A 15672-nucleotide genomic window follows, 5' to 3' on the forward strand; every position below is an offset into this window, starting at 1 on the left:
CTGCACATACTGCTGCTTCTCAGAGCAGGGATCTTAAAGCATTTTGAGCAGTACAGCAGTGCCCACAAACCACATCCCCATGAAGCAAAGCACAGGCAGGCACATGGAACGTCATTCATCTGAACAGGATGGCTCCCAGGGGCTGGTCCAAGCACAGGCACATCCTTGATGGGAGAGCTGACCCTCTGTCCTGTGACTGGGCAGAGATGTGACCTACAGCTATGGCCCAGAGTGACCTGTAAAACCACCAGGCACTAATGGCTCAATCCTGGTACTCTGAGAGGACCTTGTGAGTGATAGAGGAGGAAATCTGGGGGACATGTGCAGTCTTCCTGTGGTTACAAAATAAGCACTGGGCCATACAAGGCTGACAGAGCACCAGAATAGCAAGTGATGTGAGAACTGATTCAGGAATAGGTGATGTCCACAGGGATGTCAATGTCTGTGGAGCATTCACCTGACCCATGGCCATCTCAAGGGCTACTTTTCGGGGACAAAAGTGATGCCTTGGCTCACTTTTGCATGACTGATAGAAGCAGAAGGGGTGAAGAAAGGCAGAGATACCCCCAAAAAGTGGAGCAGGCTGCCAGGACACGATCCCAGAAAGACGTGGTTACAAGACCTGCTCTCCCAGCATAAGGACAGAGCTTGCTGAACTTCCAAGGGAAGTCAATGCCCCTTTCTTAGCCCACCTGAGGATAGCCTAGTGGGTATTCTTCCATACCATGCTGTACCACTGTGTTGCATCCTTTCCTCAGACCCATCTCTTCCAGAGCAGGCTGTCCACCAGTCCATAAACACATCTGTGGTTGTTTCTACAAATCATCATCGCATGGATAGGGGTGTGGGCTCCAGGGAGGTAAAACCTGTGCACTGTGATGTGCAGGGCAGGCTCACCAAACAGAAAGGTGGGCAGGTTGGGTTGGCATTTGGGGATCTGGACCATGGTGGAAAGATGCAACAACCACGTGGGTTTTCTTGCTTCATCAGTTGCCTTTTGGGAATTGTTGCAGGGCAGTAGGAATCCCTGAAAATCTCATGTCCTTGAAGTACCCAGTGCAGAGGGAGGAGAAGATGAAGGTAACACAAGGAAGAGATAGGGACATGACAGCAGAAGCTGGTCTCACTCTCTTTGCCTCCACTTCTCCTTCTCCACCTTCACTGCTCTGGCCAGAATCATCGGAAAAAGTCCCACAGAGCTCGTTCTTTCTAGGAAGAACTACAGGTACCTTTCTGAGCACCAAGTGATCCAGCTTAGGAGAGCAGCATTTGCCAGTGAAGCCCTGTTGTCAATTGAAAAGACCAGCAATTCTCCCTGAAGGTATCCTCTGTCTGCAAGGACCTGAGCAAATGTCCTCAGCAAAGCCACCATCCTTTGCCAGAGATGCGACAGACAGAAGTGGAAAGACTGCAAGGAGCCCCTCCTTGAACAGATGAGTCATCTGAGATTCTTGCAAGAAGTCTCCTATCCCTAAATACCTCTTCATTAATGAGATGACTGAGAATCCAGACCTTGTCTTGTTTGGCTTTACTTCTGGTGGTCTACTTCAAGATTTCAAATGTGTGCATCATTCCCACATCCCTCCAGCTGAGGAGGGAGACAGACCCATTCTAGGGATGCTGGCTGGAAGAAGCATTACTGATATGACAAGAAGGATGTGGTGGTTACACCATGCCACACCAAGGAGCCCTATTCCTTTGCAGAACCAAGATTAAGAGCTGAGGGCATCTGAGCTTCCCTTGTACATGTCCTCCGATACTGTGAGGGAAGCAGAAGGAAGAACAAGCTTTGCAGTTCATCCTTTCATGCCACAGACACTTAGGTGTCATGGCACTTCAGAGAAGGCAGCAGGCACAGGATTTTGCCCAACAGTTGCCCCGGGATAAAATTAAAAATCCCCAACGAACCAAATGTGCAAGTCAGAGATACACAAGGACACCAAGTCACTGCTGTGCACTCACGGCCAGCAGCTTGGCTCATGCAGAGTGAGAGAACCCTTTAGGCTCCAGAGATGTGACCAGGTCCCACCACCTCCCAGGCAGGTCTGACAAGCTAAGGACAAGGCTAGCAAGAGTCCTGTTCCCCAGAGATATGGTCATATGTCCTCCAAGAACCACACTTGAGTAAGGGTCTGTTTGGTACTGGTACTCTACCAGGGAGAGGAGTCACTCTGGCCTCCCCCCAGTCCTCACTCCCTAAACCAATGACAAAATCCCAAACAAGCCTTTGTTTCCCCCTTTCCTCCCCAGGAGCAAAGCACATCTAAGTCCCCCTGCTCAGAACTCCTGCTTCCACGTGAAGGTACTTTGAAAAGCCAAGCAGGGATGGTGGCATTTTGGCCTGGCACCCTTTGAGGCTCTCTGCATCAATGGAGCTGGGGCGAGGGGCTGGCTGGGGGATGCAATTTGTTGAAACCCACCCTGGGAGGCTCTGAGCCCCCCTGGCCCCACTCATGCCTCCCCTTGAGGGGGACAGCTGCTGGCTCTGGGAGGCCGCGGACCTCTTTAAACTCGAAGGAAAGCAACATCAGGGTTCCCTCAGGAGGCGCGGTGGTGGTGGAGCAGGGGGAAGGAGGGGTGGATGGTGCGTCCCGTGGCCAGGTTGTGGCAGAGGACTGGGAGGCAAACCTTGCACGCCACCCTGTAGGGGCAGTTCTCTCCTAGGCCCAGAGGAGGCGAGATCACCCGTACTAATTTGTACATATCCTTATACGGGATCCTGCCGCTGCAAAGGAAGCACAGGTGGGTTAATAGGACACTGAGAGGGTGGAGGGGAGGATGGAAAGCCTAACCAGGGGTTGCTGGGGCCATGTGTGGAGCAAGACCCTGGGGGGGTCCATGGCTCTTCGCCTTCTGGCTCAGTCAGGCCCAGAGAGGGGAAAGCTGTGAGAATCAGCTACTGCCTTCTCCACTATGAGTCAGCTCATACATCCTCACAGTGACCCATCTTGACCCTGTGGAGATGAACAATTTTTGGCAGTGAACACCACCCCATCGCCCTTTCTCACTGTGCCTCTGGCTGCCTACATTTGGTAGGAGAGGGCTGGGATTTTAGATAGGTTGATCCTGCCATTTGGTTTGGTTCGAGTCACCACAAGCACTTTTGGTGGAGTTGTGTCCTACCACACCACCAGAAAACCTGCACTTTCTTGGCCAGTTCTTTGGTCCTCACAAGGTCCCAGGGAGATTGGAAGCTGAGTCACTTGTATCTGTAGTATCTGGGGAACCTGGCACAGGGAGACATAATGTGACCAGCTGGTGAGCAGTGGCTGTGGCACTAGCACCTAGGTCTCTCATGGTCCGGTCCTGTGCTCCAACCACCAGATCATGCTCTGCCAAGGCTACACATTATTGGAAGCAAACCCTCCCATACACACACCCCTTCTCTTGCCCACAGAAGCACATCTCCCCAGAGCAGGGTGCAATCATCGCAGGATACAACCCATATCCCTCCTGCTCCAGCTGAAATAACAAAACGGTCAAGGCAGAGAGCTGGCAGGACCATGCAGGGACCATCAGATGCTCTGCTCCACACTCTGCTCCAGACCAGAGCCCTTTGGGAAGCAGGACCATGTGGGGTGGAAGTGCTGAGGTGCAGCATGCTGCAGCCTCCTGGGCATCCTTAGACAAGCCTGGAGGGAAATCACGCAAGGAGGCAAAGAAGAGCGTTCCTGTCTACTGAGCACCTTTGTTTCTGGTTTCTCCTTGCTTTTCTCCATCCCCTCTCCATCACTGGCCAAAGCCAACCCAACCAGCCAGGTAAAATCCATCCCTAAGCCTCCTTGGTGTTGGGCAGCCTCTTTGTGAGACCTTCATGTGATGGTCTAGGTGTCAGAATGCAGAATTGCTGCCCCACTCAAGTAGAGGGACCTATTCGGATGTACTCACCCATTCCTCATCCAGCAACTGGGGCTAGGGCTGCCCCCAGGGGCCCAGCACCACAAGTTCCTGTGCACATCCCCTAACCACTGGCCACATATCATGACACAAGTGCATGGCTTGCTCAGAAATCAGAAGGGTGCATGGCATCAATAGAACAGGTCAGGTATGTTTTCCGAGTGACTGTCCTGGAGACGCAGGCCACCGACACAGGGGGTGAGAGTGAATGAAGTACATGGTGTGAAGAAATCCTTCCCAAAAGCTGCAGGTGTGGAGCAGATGGGTGTTTCACTGCTCTCACCGCCTCTCCCTTCTCTAGTTGTCCATCAGGACATCTACTCACCCATGCTGACCTCTCCCCCTTGCACAGGGCATATTCACCCACTAACAAGCAAACCCATCTGCCCACAGAGGCCTTGCACAGCAGCAAGAGTGCTGGAGGAGGCATGCAGGGAGGAACCTGGCCAGCACTGGGCTACACAGAGTTGGACACAAATGGTGGAGGAAACTGTGCCAGGATCTGCTGATATCAGGCATGAAAAAAAATATCTTGGCTGGAGCTGGTCTCTCGAGGTGCAGGACATTAGCAGTGGAGGTGAAGAGTTTCCAAAGGGAGTGTGTGTGGCTGCCAAGAGCTCTTAAGCTTAGATTGCTCATGCTCCTTAGCACAGCAGTAGTGGGTCATGGGGTCCAGAGGCTGTCTCTGGGCTGTGAGAAGGAGGAAGGGGCTATAAAAGTTCTGGGACTGAGTGGAGGGCATACATGCTCCTAAAGTTGCCAAGGGCTCCCCACTGCCTTAGGAATGCTCCAGACCATCTTAGGAGGAGTAACAGAGAGCAAGTTCTCTGCAGCAGCAGTGGCAGCAGAGCTAAAGCCTGGCCACTCAGGGTATGTACAGCTGTTATAAACCTGTCCCATTGCTGGGAAAAGGCTGCTGACTGCAAATGCATGTTTGCTGGGGTCCTCATCAGCAAAGGCACGAAACAAAATCTTCTCACCTCTAAGGGGCAAGCAGGCTGGCCAGTGTGGAAACGCAATTCCCCAAACCCAAACATGCTCGAAACAAGGTCCTCAGGGCTGACAACAAATCACACTAAGCCCTGCTTTGGTGGGGAGCTGTGGGTGTTGGGGACCAAGAGATGGAACTGGTCTCAGAGCAGAGGCACCCAGCTGGTGCACAGGGACTGGGAAGGAGGCTGGGAGGAGAGGAAGAGCAGGAACCTCCAGCACTCAGGATAAATACTATGGCAAAACCGTGAACATTATCTAAGACACCTCTGCCACCAGGCACTGTAGGAACCAGGTGCTGCCCTTGTAAGGACCACAGGCAAGAGCAGCCCTTCCCTAACCATCCCAGGCATCGCAGCTGGTTTCCAGTAGTAGAAGACTGAGACACCCATTTGAAACCAGCTCTAAGAGGCTGCTTGGGAGAGAAGGACCTGACTACATACCATGCTGCTCTGTCATACTCTGCCCAGATCCGGACAAACTCATCTAAATGGTGAGGTCCCAGGATAGAGGAATCCCGAGTCAGGTATTCAAAATTGTCCATGATGACTGCCACGAACAGGTTGAGCATCTGAGTAAAAAAGGAAAATGACAAAAAGGAAAGCGGGGGGAGAGGGAGCAGAGAAGGGGAGAGGGAAGGAAGAGTTAATTGTGGGAAGATGACTCTGGGTGCAGGTTCAGGGGTTGATGAAGGGGACACCTAGGGCTCTCAGGGGGAGGAACTCACCAGGAAAGAGCAGAAGAAAATGAAGGAGACAAAGTAAACATAAGCCAGGTCGGTGCCGCAGCGTTCATTCTCGTTCTGCCCAGATGTCGCCGTTGTGTCTGGCTCACAGCCTTTGCCTTCCAGGCAGGACAGCATGATCTCCTGCCATGCCTCTCCCGTGGCACTCCTGTGCCCAACACAACCATGCTCAGCAGCTTGTGATGGCACGAGATGGAGCCAGAGCAGGATGCCCCAGGCAGAAACCACACAAGGAGCTAGGCAACCTCCTGCCCAAATTAAACACATCTCTGGCACGCAGAGGAGAAAGGCACTGGGTCAGCAGCAACTAAGCTGGACCCACAGGAGTGCACCCATGCCAGGGTGTAGCTCCAGGCACATGGGGCTGACTCCCCCCCAGCCAGATGATCCAAAACCCAGAAAGACAGACATCCTTTCTGGGGCAGGATGGAGAGGAGGTGGGAGGGGAAGGGGCTCCTGAGCTCTTGCAACTGTGTGCTTGCCCAGCTGGTCTCCAGTATCAAAAGCTGACCTCTACCAAACAGCCTGCAATGAGAACCTGTCCAGCCTGGCTCCTAGCACACTTCCACCCAAAAACACTACACCAAAGGAGCCTGATGGTTGCTTACCTGAAGAGGAGCATCAGGGAGCCCAGGAAGCTGCGGAAGTTGTTGTGCCGGTTAATGTGGCTTTCTTCATCTAGTTTGATATTGCCGAAAACCTACAGGAGGGAGAAAAAGGGCTCAGCTCTTCAGGCAAGAACTCATTGGCTGGGGAAGTGGCTGTGCATTCACCTCCCTCATGGGCACACAGCCCTGTACCGCAGGGACCAATCCTGCCCAAGGTCCATCACCTTCAGCACAGCTGGCCCCCAGAGCAGTCAACATCCACCCTCTGCACAATCCCTCATGGAAAAGCACCCCAGCAAACACACTGGTGCACAGCCAGCACACTGAGGACCTGGCGCTATGCAGCCATTGGGGAAAGAGAATCTCCTTTCCTCAGCAGAGATTTGTGGTAGGCGGCAAAGGCTGCAAGAGGCCAAGCTGCCATGGAAACAGGAGCACAGAGGACCTGGGATCAATAGAGCCCAACTGCTTGACATCCATCCCTCTGCCATGTTACGGGCATCGTCTGAGCACTGCACAGCACCCACTAGTCTTCAACATGCTGGAGGCGCAGGGACGAATCGCACTACCCTGGTAGGTGCTGGCCCATGGTCCTGGAATCTCCCAGGAGCTTTTCCCTTTGTGGGTAAATGGTCTGTGGTGCTGGGGTTGGGCACAGCAATGCAGGGTAGGGAAGGGCTCAGTGAGATAGGGACAAACCAACCACTAACCCACCATGGACAGCCAGACACCTGGAACTACCATTCCCAAGGCCAAAAGAGGCAACAAAGCCCCAGATGTGGACAATACCCTAATAATGACCCACAGCCAAGGCCATGATAAGACATAACAAATGTTCATAAAGTGCCTCAAATAGGAAAAAATGTGCTGTTATTACTGTTAAATATTTATTCCACTTTCTGTGAACCTAAAAATATACCAAGTACGGAGTATTTTTTTCCCTGTACAGGTTTTTTGGAATGTGTAATTGTAGAATATTTTCTGCCTCCAGCTATTTTGCTCAAATAACACCCACAGACTTTACTGCTTGGGATTTGTTCACAATGGTGTTAAGAAAAAAAAAAAAAAAATCAGATACTACCACCCAGCAGGGAAGGGGCTGAGTCAGATTGTGGTTGTTTAGCACAGAGAACACCTGGAGCCAGTGCCAACATGAGAGCAGCGACAACCTGCCACGGGACTCTCAGGGCAGGAGAGATGGCGTGGAAGGGACTGAATACCAGCACTGCCAAGCACCCTCTGTGGGGTTTGCTGTGCTGTGCTCTTCCTCCCCAGAATCTGCCTGTCCTTGTGGTGCTCATCAGGCAACGGTGCTGGATACTGCAGCAGCTCACTCATCAGGCAGCACCAGATCCCAAGCGTTCACTGTTGAAGATGCTTTGTCAGATCTTCAGCGTGGGATTTAGTCATCACAGAACTGAGCCAGCCCCGCAGCACGTGTGGAGCTGAGGGTTTTAGCTCACGTGCTTCTTATTTACCATCTGGTGCCTGGAAAGCTTACATCTTTCCATGCTCTGATGACCTCCCGCTACCTGTTAGGTCATCATGGGTCTCTAAGCAAAGGAGCCCAAGAAGACCATCAGTGGCATGGCTACAACATAAACCCTGAGCAGAGGGACAAGGTGAATGGTGGGCTGCTAAGATCACTTCCGTGACCCAGCCATTTGGATGGGAAAGGCAGAACGCTGCTCACCAGGTCCCTCAGGCATGAAATCAGTCTCTGGGGACTCCCAGGGAGTTGGAAATAGCGATTAATTTCTAAATGAAGGGGTGGAAATTTGAAAGCAGCTGCAACACAGGATGCCCAGCTGAGTCTCCAAGACCACATCTCCAAGGGTAAGAGTTGCGAAGGCAGCCGTGGGGCTTGACTGAACTCAATCAACTGCCAACTGTGGCAGCTTCGCCAGGGCACATGGCTCTGCAGCTCCCAGAAAAGCTATTCCACCCTCAGGACCTTCCTGGACACAGTGACCAAGTGAAGCAACAGGCAGGCACGAGGCTACCTGCCGTACATAACTCAGAGGACATGGTGGTCCAGCCTGTCCGCACCAGAGGGATGCACACCGAGATGTCTGTGCTCACCTGCATCCCAATGATTGCATAGATGAAGAAAAGCATGGCAATCAAGAGGCAGACGTAGGGGAGGGCCTGCAAGAAAAACAGATGAGTGATCTCATTTAGCACAGGTCCAGCTCCAGAGGAGTACAAAGCACACAGTGAGGAGGTAAGCTGTGCTCATCCATCTCTCCTACAAGCCAACAAGTCATCAAGACCTTGGGAACAGCCTGCATTTGGGAGCAGCACCCCAGCACTGTGGCCTGGGATGAGACCAGGACATGTGTGGGACTTACCTTGAAGGACTGCACAAATGTCCAGAGCAGGATGCGGATGGTGTAACCCTGGCGCAGCAACTTGATGAGCCGAGCAGCCCGGAAAAGCTTCAGAAAGCTCATGTTGAAGCTGCTGGTGTTCACCAGCTGGGAGGAGATGAGAGTCAGAGGGAGGTGGGACCCCCCCACCCTGCAGCAGTATACCCCACTGCTCCCAGCCCCTGCTTCACCTTGGTGTCTGTCAGGATGATCTCCGTAATGCTGCCAATGACAGTGATGAAGTCAAAGATGTTCCAGGTGTCCCGAAAATAATTCTGCAGAAGGAAGGAAAGAGGGAACACAGATTTGAGCTCAGGGATGGCAAGTCTGAAGGATGCTGGGCCACAGACCAAGGCTGCTCACGGACAATGGCAGCAGCAGCAGAGACCTGGCTGCCCATTTGTACGCCACCAGTCTGGAGCACCTTCCTGCGCCTGAGATGGTGGCAGACCCAAGAGTGTCTGCGGCGAGCATCTTCTCCTAGGAAATGACTCACATATGCAAGAGGTCAGCCCGGTGCAAGGGAGTGGGAAAAGCAGCCACAGCCAGCCCCGGTTAGGCTGCAACTGCTCATCAAGCTGACTCTCTCAGCCATGAGGCTGCTTTGCCCTCTTCAAGGGCACCCAGACCCACCTCAGCCCCTGCTGGTTTTGCAGCAGTTGGTGCAACACCAGACTTGACCATGGCTGGTGCTGCTAGGAGTAAGGAACTAGAAACCCTCCTGCTAGAGGACCTCACTTCCCAGTATGCATTACAAACAGGAAAGAAAACATAACAGAACAAATCCAACAGTTGCTCATAAGCCACGGAGTAGCTGAAGAAAAGGCAGTCCATGGCTTCTGGTCTTAAATGAGTAACTGGGGACTTGAAGACTGAATGAGGCAGGGAGGTCTAACTGCTGGTCACGTCTGGTCCAATTGATACGCCCAAGGAGAGCAATGCACTAGCATCTCATGGCTCCTGGGGTTAAGGGACTGCAGCCACCAGCATAATTGCAGCAGCAGTTGGCTTTAGCAGAGCAGCTGCACAAAACATACTCCAGGTCCAGGCACTAGAGTACTGCAGGAACAAGGCAAAAAGCAAAGCAATGGTGTGGCTTCCCCCACCAGCATCCAGCAGTGAGAAATTTAGCGAGAACCAAAGAAGTGATTCCAGCCTAAAAGCAGCTCTCAGGCTGGGACCCAAAATAAATAGCAACAACCCCACATTATTAACACCTTCCCTCTGTGATGTGTGTGCTGCCAAAGTCCAAATTAGTACCCTCATCAAGAACAGGAGCAGCCACTCACCAGGAAGCCGAAAGCTATGATCTTGAGGACACACTCTAAGGAGAACACCATGGTGAATGCGATGTTCAGGTACTTCAGGGCCAGCTCATACGTGTATGGAGCAGAGTAGTACTGATGGAAAGAGAGAGACATTGATAGCTAGGAGGGGGCCTGCCAGCCTTTTGGCTAGACTGTCCCAGGGAAGACCTGTGGTGGACCATATATATTCCTTGGCTCAAGACTATCTCATCCTTCCCCTCTCCACACCTCTCTCAGGCCAGCTGCCACTCCTTCTCAGAAGGAAGCATGGAGTAAATCCAGATCTTTCTGCAGTAGTTAAGAAGTCCAGATCATTTGTGTCATCTTGTTTAGGGAACATCTTGCCTCCAGTTTGGGGCATGTGGTGTTTCAAAAGTGACTATGCCAAGGAACACATGCTTAGACTTTGCCTCTAAACATCTCCTAGAAACAACCAAAATACCCCCCAGTCCCATCCTCCTTCTCCCCACTGCCCCAGACAGGACAGGCTTACTCTGACCAGCTCACCTTCATCATCAGCACCACAGTGTTCAACGCTATCATGGCCATGATGGTGTACTCGAAGGATGGGGAGACCACAAAGTGCCAGACCCGGTACTGGAAGGTGTGCCGGTTCTGGGGCATGTACCGTGTGAGGGGTTTGGCACTGATGGCAAAGTCAATACAGGCTCTCTGGAATAAAACAACATGCATCAGACCCTGGCCAATCGTAACATGGGGGACAGCAGCTGCCACACTTTTTTCCTTCATGGGCTGGGCAGGCGACTCACAAGTTTCTTACACCTTTTCAACATCTAGGGAGCTCCAAGCTCCGAAATTGCAGAAACCCCATGGAAACATCCCCTTTCCCCCTCCCCAGACCATACCTCATTCTTCTCCAGACTGCATTCCTCCATCATTTTGTCTCCCTGCTCTTGGAATGTAATGATGATGAGAGCCACAAAAATGTTGACGAAGAAGAAAGGGAAGACCACAAAATAGACGACATAAAAAATGGACATCTCCATGCGGTTGCTGCGGCTGGGCCCACGGTCCTCCTCCGTCACATCCACTGAATGCTGCAGCACCCTGTGGGCAGACAGGTGAGGAAAAGCAACCAGAGATATGCCCATGTGGCACTTCTCACGGGACCCCCTTTGTACCGACAGTTCTGTTTGTTCACACTTGTAACAACGACAAGATAAAGCTCTGCTTTAATCTACTTTATAAGGACGACTCTTGTAAGTGGCTACAGCTTGCTTTATAGTGCTTTGTTTGTGCCCCTGATGGAAAATGGATTTTCCTGTGCTCTATACAGTGAGAAAAAAAGTTGCCCAAGCTCACATGAGCATGGAGAGAGGTGTAGTCCTACAGTCATCTCTAAAATTGATCTAAAATATTGCTCAGAGCCACACAGGATAAGGAATTACCCATCATTGACTCCCCAAGGAAGAAGCTAACCCCTCCACAGTCCCAGCCTCATATGGGGGCTAAAAGTTCTTTTGTCCTGATGCAATTTCTCACCGTCCCTCTCCTCCTCCCTGACCAGCATTTCCTCTCTCAATCCTGCCTGAATGTAGCCAGTTATTAACCCAACCACTCCATTCAAGGGGTCAGGTGAAGCAGAATACTCACTGGGGCCAACCCTCGCCAGTGGAGACTGTGAAGAGAGTGAGCAAAGCCCAGATTATATTGTCATAGTGAAACTCATGGCGCTTCCATTCCCGGCACTTCACCTCCATCTTGTTCTTCTCATGGTCCACATAGTTCCCTCTGCAAGGTTGGGAGAGAGCAATGACCTTGCTTTTTAAGCTGCCAGACTATGAGACAATGGCTTCACACCCTGGGGCAGTGTGTGTGCACAGTGAGGGGGCACCTCTGTTCCTGCAAGGCTGGAGGGAAAAATGGGGAGAGGCTGGATAACAACCTGGGCAAAAGCAAATGGGAAAACAGAAGGCAGAAAAAGAACAGGAGCAAAATACAGGGCTCTGCATCTCGCATTCCATGCAAGGATGCACAGTCCTGATACAGCACTGGGGACAGGGCTCAGCCCATGCTGTCCACCCCAAGAGACGATGGCCAAGAGTGAGTCATGACCAAGGACTTAACTGGGAACCATAGAAGACAGTACCCTGCCTTTACCAGAGGTGTCAGCAGCATCGGACCTACTGAACAGGGCACCTACATGCAGTCCTTTTCCGTGTCCTTAGAGCTGTCAGTGCAGTAGAAAAACTTCCCCTTGAAGAGCTGAACAGCAATGACAGCAAAGATGAACATGAAGAGCTTGTAGACGATGAGGATATTGAAGACATTCTTGAGAGAAGTCACGACGCAGTCAAAGACAGCCTGAAGGAGAGGGCATAACTCACCTTGGGGAACTCACAGTCTTTGCAAAGCGCACGACCAAAACCAAACTATCATGTGGAAAAACATCTTCCACTTGTGGTGGGGAAAGGAGAAAGAGCTGGGACTTCTCACAGGCAAAAAGCTATTTCAATAACAAGTTTAACACCCAGAGTACCCCCAGCACACACGTAGACACCACACAGCCCCTGAGACAGAAGCAGATGAATATTTATATCCTCAATGTTCTCTGCAACCAGGGTAGGAGACAGGGGATTATTCCAATTATGCAATTAGCAGAACTGTAGATCAATTAGTAAACACTTCATTGTTTCACATCATCCCACATAACAAGACAGAGCAAATACCTCTGCCTACAATAGCAGCACCTCCCCAGGCTGTGTTCTCAGGCCTAGTTCCCACAGAACTCTAAGGAAGAGAGGAATGTCCTTATCCCTGCTTTGTGGTGGAAACAGAGGTGTCCAGAAATGAACTGGCATGGGCTGAATCCATCCACTGATCAGGAAGAAATCCAGGGTCAAAACCCAAGTCTCTGGGGTGCCACCCTGGGTCTCATGCATCAGCCAAATAACCTCTTGTAAGAAAAAAGATAGGGCTTCCTTGGTCTCTTTCTCCTTTCTGGTTCTATACTCCATCAGCTAAGGTAGAGAAATCCATAATCCTACTGTTGCTGCATAAAAAAAAATCTCTATTGAGATGGGAAATCCCCCTCCAGTGCAACACCATGACAGCACAACACACACAATCCCAAGGTGTTTGCAAGATGCTTTGGAAAGAGATTTGAGCTATCGCAAAGCCAGGGCAGCTTATTTTATCAGGGGAGTACCTGGCCTTTGCTGCCTCATGTCCACTCCAGCCCCAGTTTCCCTGGCAAAAGAACTAACTCTGACACCTTACAGGGATACAGGCTTGCTTTTAATAACTCATTGTACCTTCAGATATGAAGCAGCCTGAAGGATGTTGTGCTTGAAAATGGGGCTCTGAAAACAGCAAATGCTTTGAAAACTACTTGCTCATTGCTCACAAGCAAATCAATGTGAATGGTCCCTGCACCCACAGGTCCATGCTGAAGAAGACAGATGTAAGACAGGAGATAGGGACCATTACCTTCAGCTTGGGCAGTCGCTTGATAGTTTTCAAAGGCCTCAAGACTCGTAGCACACGGAGAGACTTGATGGTCTTGATATCCCGGCCCTTGTTGGTCCTATCACATCAGAGGGAGGCACATGCACCCAAAAATGAAACAGAGAGACAATAATCTTGCAGCCCCAGATAGATTGTCTAGGGGCTTCAAATGATGACAACTCCCCCGCCGCCACTTCCTGCACACGTAAGGATGGGAACAGGGGACCCACAAACATGCAACTGCTGAGTGCTCAGCCCATCTAGATGAGTCTACTTCAGCACACTCAGTGACAGCTGGCAGAGATGAAAAAGAAACAATTCTCTCCTCCTCAGAATTAGCACCTTTCCCTTTTGCTGGGGAGCAGCAACCTTAATAAATCCCCTTGTTGTGGGAAGCAGTGTGATGCCAGGTGTCCTTTCCCTGAGGAAAGTCATGCTGCCTCTCCCCACGTCGCTAAGCCATGCCGCTCAACAGGGCAAGGAGGTTTGCTTCCTGCTGCAGGTATGTGCCATTTGCACATGGGGCTTGCAGAAGGCCACCAACATTGCAAACTGTTTTCTACCATTACTACTGGTTGCAAGACATTCATAACGAAATGAGGGAAATGCACTCAACGGGTTGTACATGCAGGTGTCTCACAATATCTTTTTCACCCCAGTTTAAACCTGAGATTCATGGTCCTTACTTTCAGGTTAGAGTGCTATGGAAGCACCTGCTCTGTGCTTAGTTTGTTCACAAAAATGCTGTCACTTACACCTTTCTGCCTTATTCCATCAGTACTACACAACATGGTCAGCTTGCTCTTCTATCTCACACACATATAATACCTCAGCCCTCTCCTCCCTCTCCAGATCAGGGCTGTACTTGCCTCCACCCCAGGTCAGCTGAGGCAGAGCTTACCAGTAGAATTATATAGAAAAGCCCCCTCGTGACCCTAATTTATTGAATAGGGTGATTAATCAGAACCACAATACTATTTTTAAACCTTGCCTTTTAACCAAAGCCCATGGGCTGGAAGCCAGGGTGGAATAGAGAGGCCCTGGTGAAGATGGCACAGTTTAGATCCACCAGGCACCCTCAAAAAACATCGATGAAATGACTTACAACAACAGACGCTCCAAATTACACAGCTCCTTTGAAAAGGCTAATGCAACAAGGAGCACAATATTGGGCATAATCATGAAGAGATGCAACCAAACCACTAATTCATAGTCCTCCCTAGGAGCACAGCCTCACAAACGCACAGGAAGCAATTGTACAAACAGGACTCACTTTGCGCCTTGCAGCTCCTGTTCTGCTCAGTAACACAGCCTGGGTAAATGCCTGGGGCATCTGACTCAGGGCTGGGGCAAGGATTTGAGTGCTCAGCTGGTGCAAGCTGCCATCAAGGACAATTAAACTGCAGTGCTTTAGATCTGACAAGGAGGGACCTCTTCAGACTTCAGAAAGCCTCCTGTGAAATTGGTTGCTCAGTCTACAACCAAGACTGAGCTCTCCCCAGACCCCTGCACTTGGCATAAACCCCATCCCATGTGTCCCTGTGGTACTTCAGTGCTGGCAAAGCCCCCGCTAGGGCAGAGCGCTCTGCTCTGAGATGGACACCACTTTTTCTGTGCCCTGCTGCCCTGGGTGTGCTTCACACCATCTATGTATACCTCACAGACATTGAAATCCGCAATGAAAGCACCTTCCTCTGAAGGCAAGGAATTGCATTGCTTGCAAAGAAAATCCCACCTGCACTCTCCCAGAACACATCGCCTTTAATGTATCCCAGGGCAATACAGAGATGCATGCAGAACAACGTACTCCAGCCTCTGCAAATGCAGCCCAGGTTTCAGACAGACACCCGCCTGCACCCATCTCCCCAGGGCAGCACCCCGCAGTGACGTGACTGGCATAGTTACCCCAAAGCATTCCTGTCGGCGATCCAGCCCGGCAGCCAGGAAACAGCACCAGAAGAGAGAAGGAAAAAGAAAGAGGAGAGAGAGAAGGTAAGAAAACTATAAGGGGAGCTGCAGGGGGATGACTGCAGTCTCTCAGGTGCAGGGACCCTGTAGCAGCCCTCGCTGCCCCATGCCTAGGTTGAAAGGCACGATGAGTAGACCACCCTGTGTCCTCCAGGATGGGGCTTATATGCAAGGAGGGACTAACCCAGCAAGCCAGGAGCCCCCTGCCCACCCTGCTGGAGATTTTAGGAAAGGGGCACATAGTGAAACCCCTGCTGCGAGAGGAACTGCAGAGAGTGGGACAGTGGGTTAACAGCAGGCAGGCACATGGCACTACTCAG

At 51.3% G+C, this 15672-nt stretch overlaps 1 protein-coding gene across 4 annotated transcripts in view; it reads right to left on the reverse strand.

Annotated features, from left to right (window-relative positions):
* CACNA1E (calcium voltage-gated channel subunit alpha1 E) overlaps positions 1 to 15672 on the reverse strand; it is a 141469-nt gene that overhangs the window by 14901 nt on the left and 110896 nt on the right. The window contains exons 24-37 of one of the 4 annotated variants that reach the window (XM_062602328.1): positions 15290 to 15301; positions 13367 to 13463; positions 12081 to 12241; positions 11531 to 11668; positions 10783 to 10984; positions 10424 to 10588; positions 9899 to 10009; positions 8801 to 8884; positions 8592 to 8717; positions 8323 to 8388; positions 6241 to 6332; positions 5615 to 5780; positions 5331 to 5458; positions 2629 to 2725 (exon numbers count right to left, since the gene is read on the reverse strand). In XM_062602328.1, the coding sequence (XP_062458312.1) occupies positions 2629 to 2725; positions 5331 to 5458; positions 5615 to 5780; positions 6241 to 6332; positions 8323 to 8388; positions 8592 to 8717; positions 8801 to 8884; positions 9899 to 10009; positions 10424 to 10588; positions 10783 to 10984; positions 11531 to 11668; positions 12081 to 12241; positions 13367 to 13463; positions 15290 to 15301 (1645 nt within the window). The remainder of the gene's footprint in view (positions 1 to 2628; positions 2726 to 5330; positions 5459 to 5614; positions 5781 to 6240; positions 6333 to 8322; positions 8389 to 8591; positions 8718 to 8800; positions 8885 to 9898; positions 10010 to 10423; positions 10589 to 10782; positions 10985 to 11530; positions 11669 to 12080; positions 12242 to 13366; positions 13464 to 15289; positions 15302 to 15672) is intronic. The other 3 variants (XM_062602329.1, XM_062602327.1, XM_062602326.1) reach the window with 3 other exon arrangements.

This window comes from Pezoporus occidentalis, unplaced genomic scaffold, assembly GCF_034315485.1.
Source record: "Pezoporus occidentalis ecotype Australia unplaced genomic scaffold, CSIRO_AGI_Poc_V1 ctg76, whole genome shotgun sequence".
Classification (NCBI taxonomy): domain Eukaryota; kingdom Metazoa; phylum Chordata; class Aves; order Psittaciformes; family Psittacidae; genus Pezoporus; species Pezoporus occidentalis.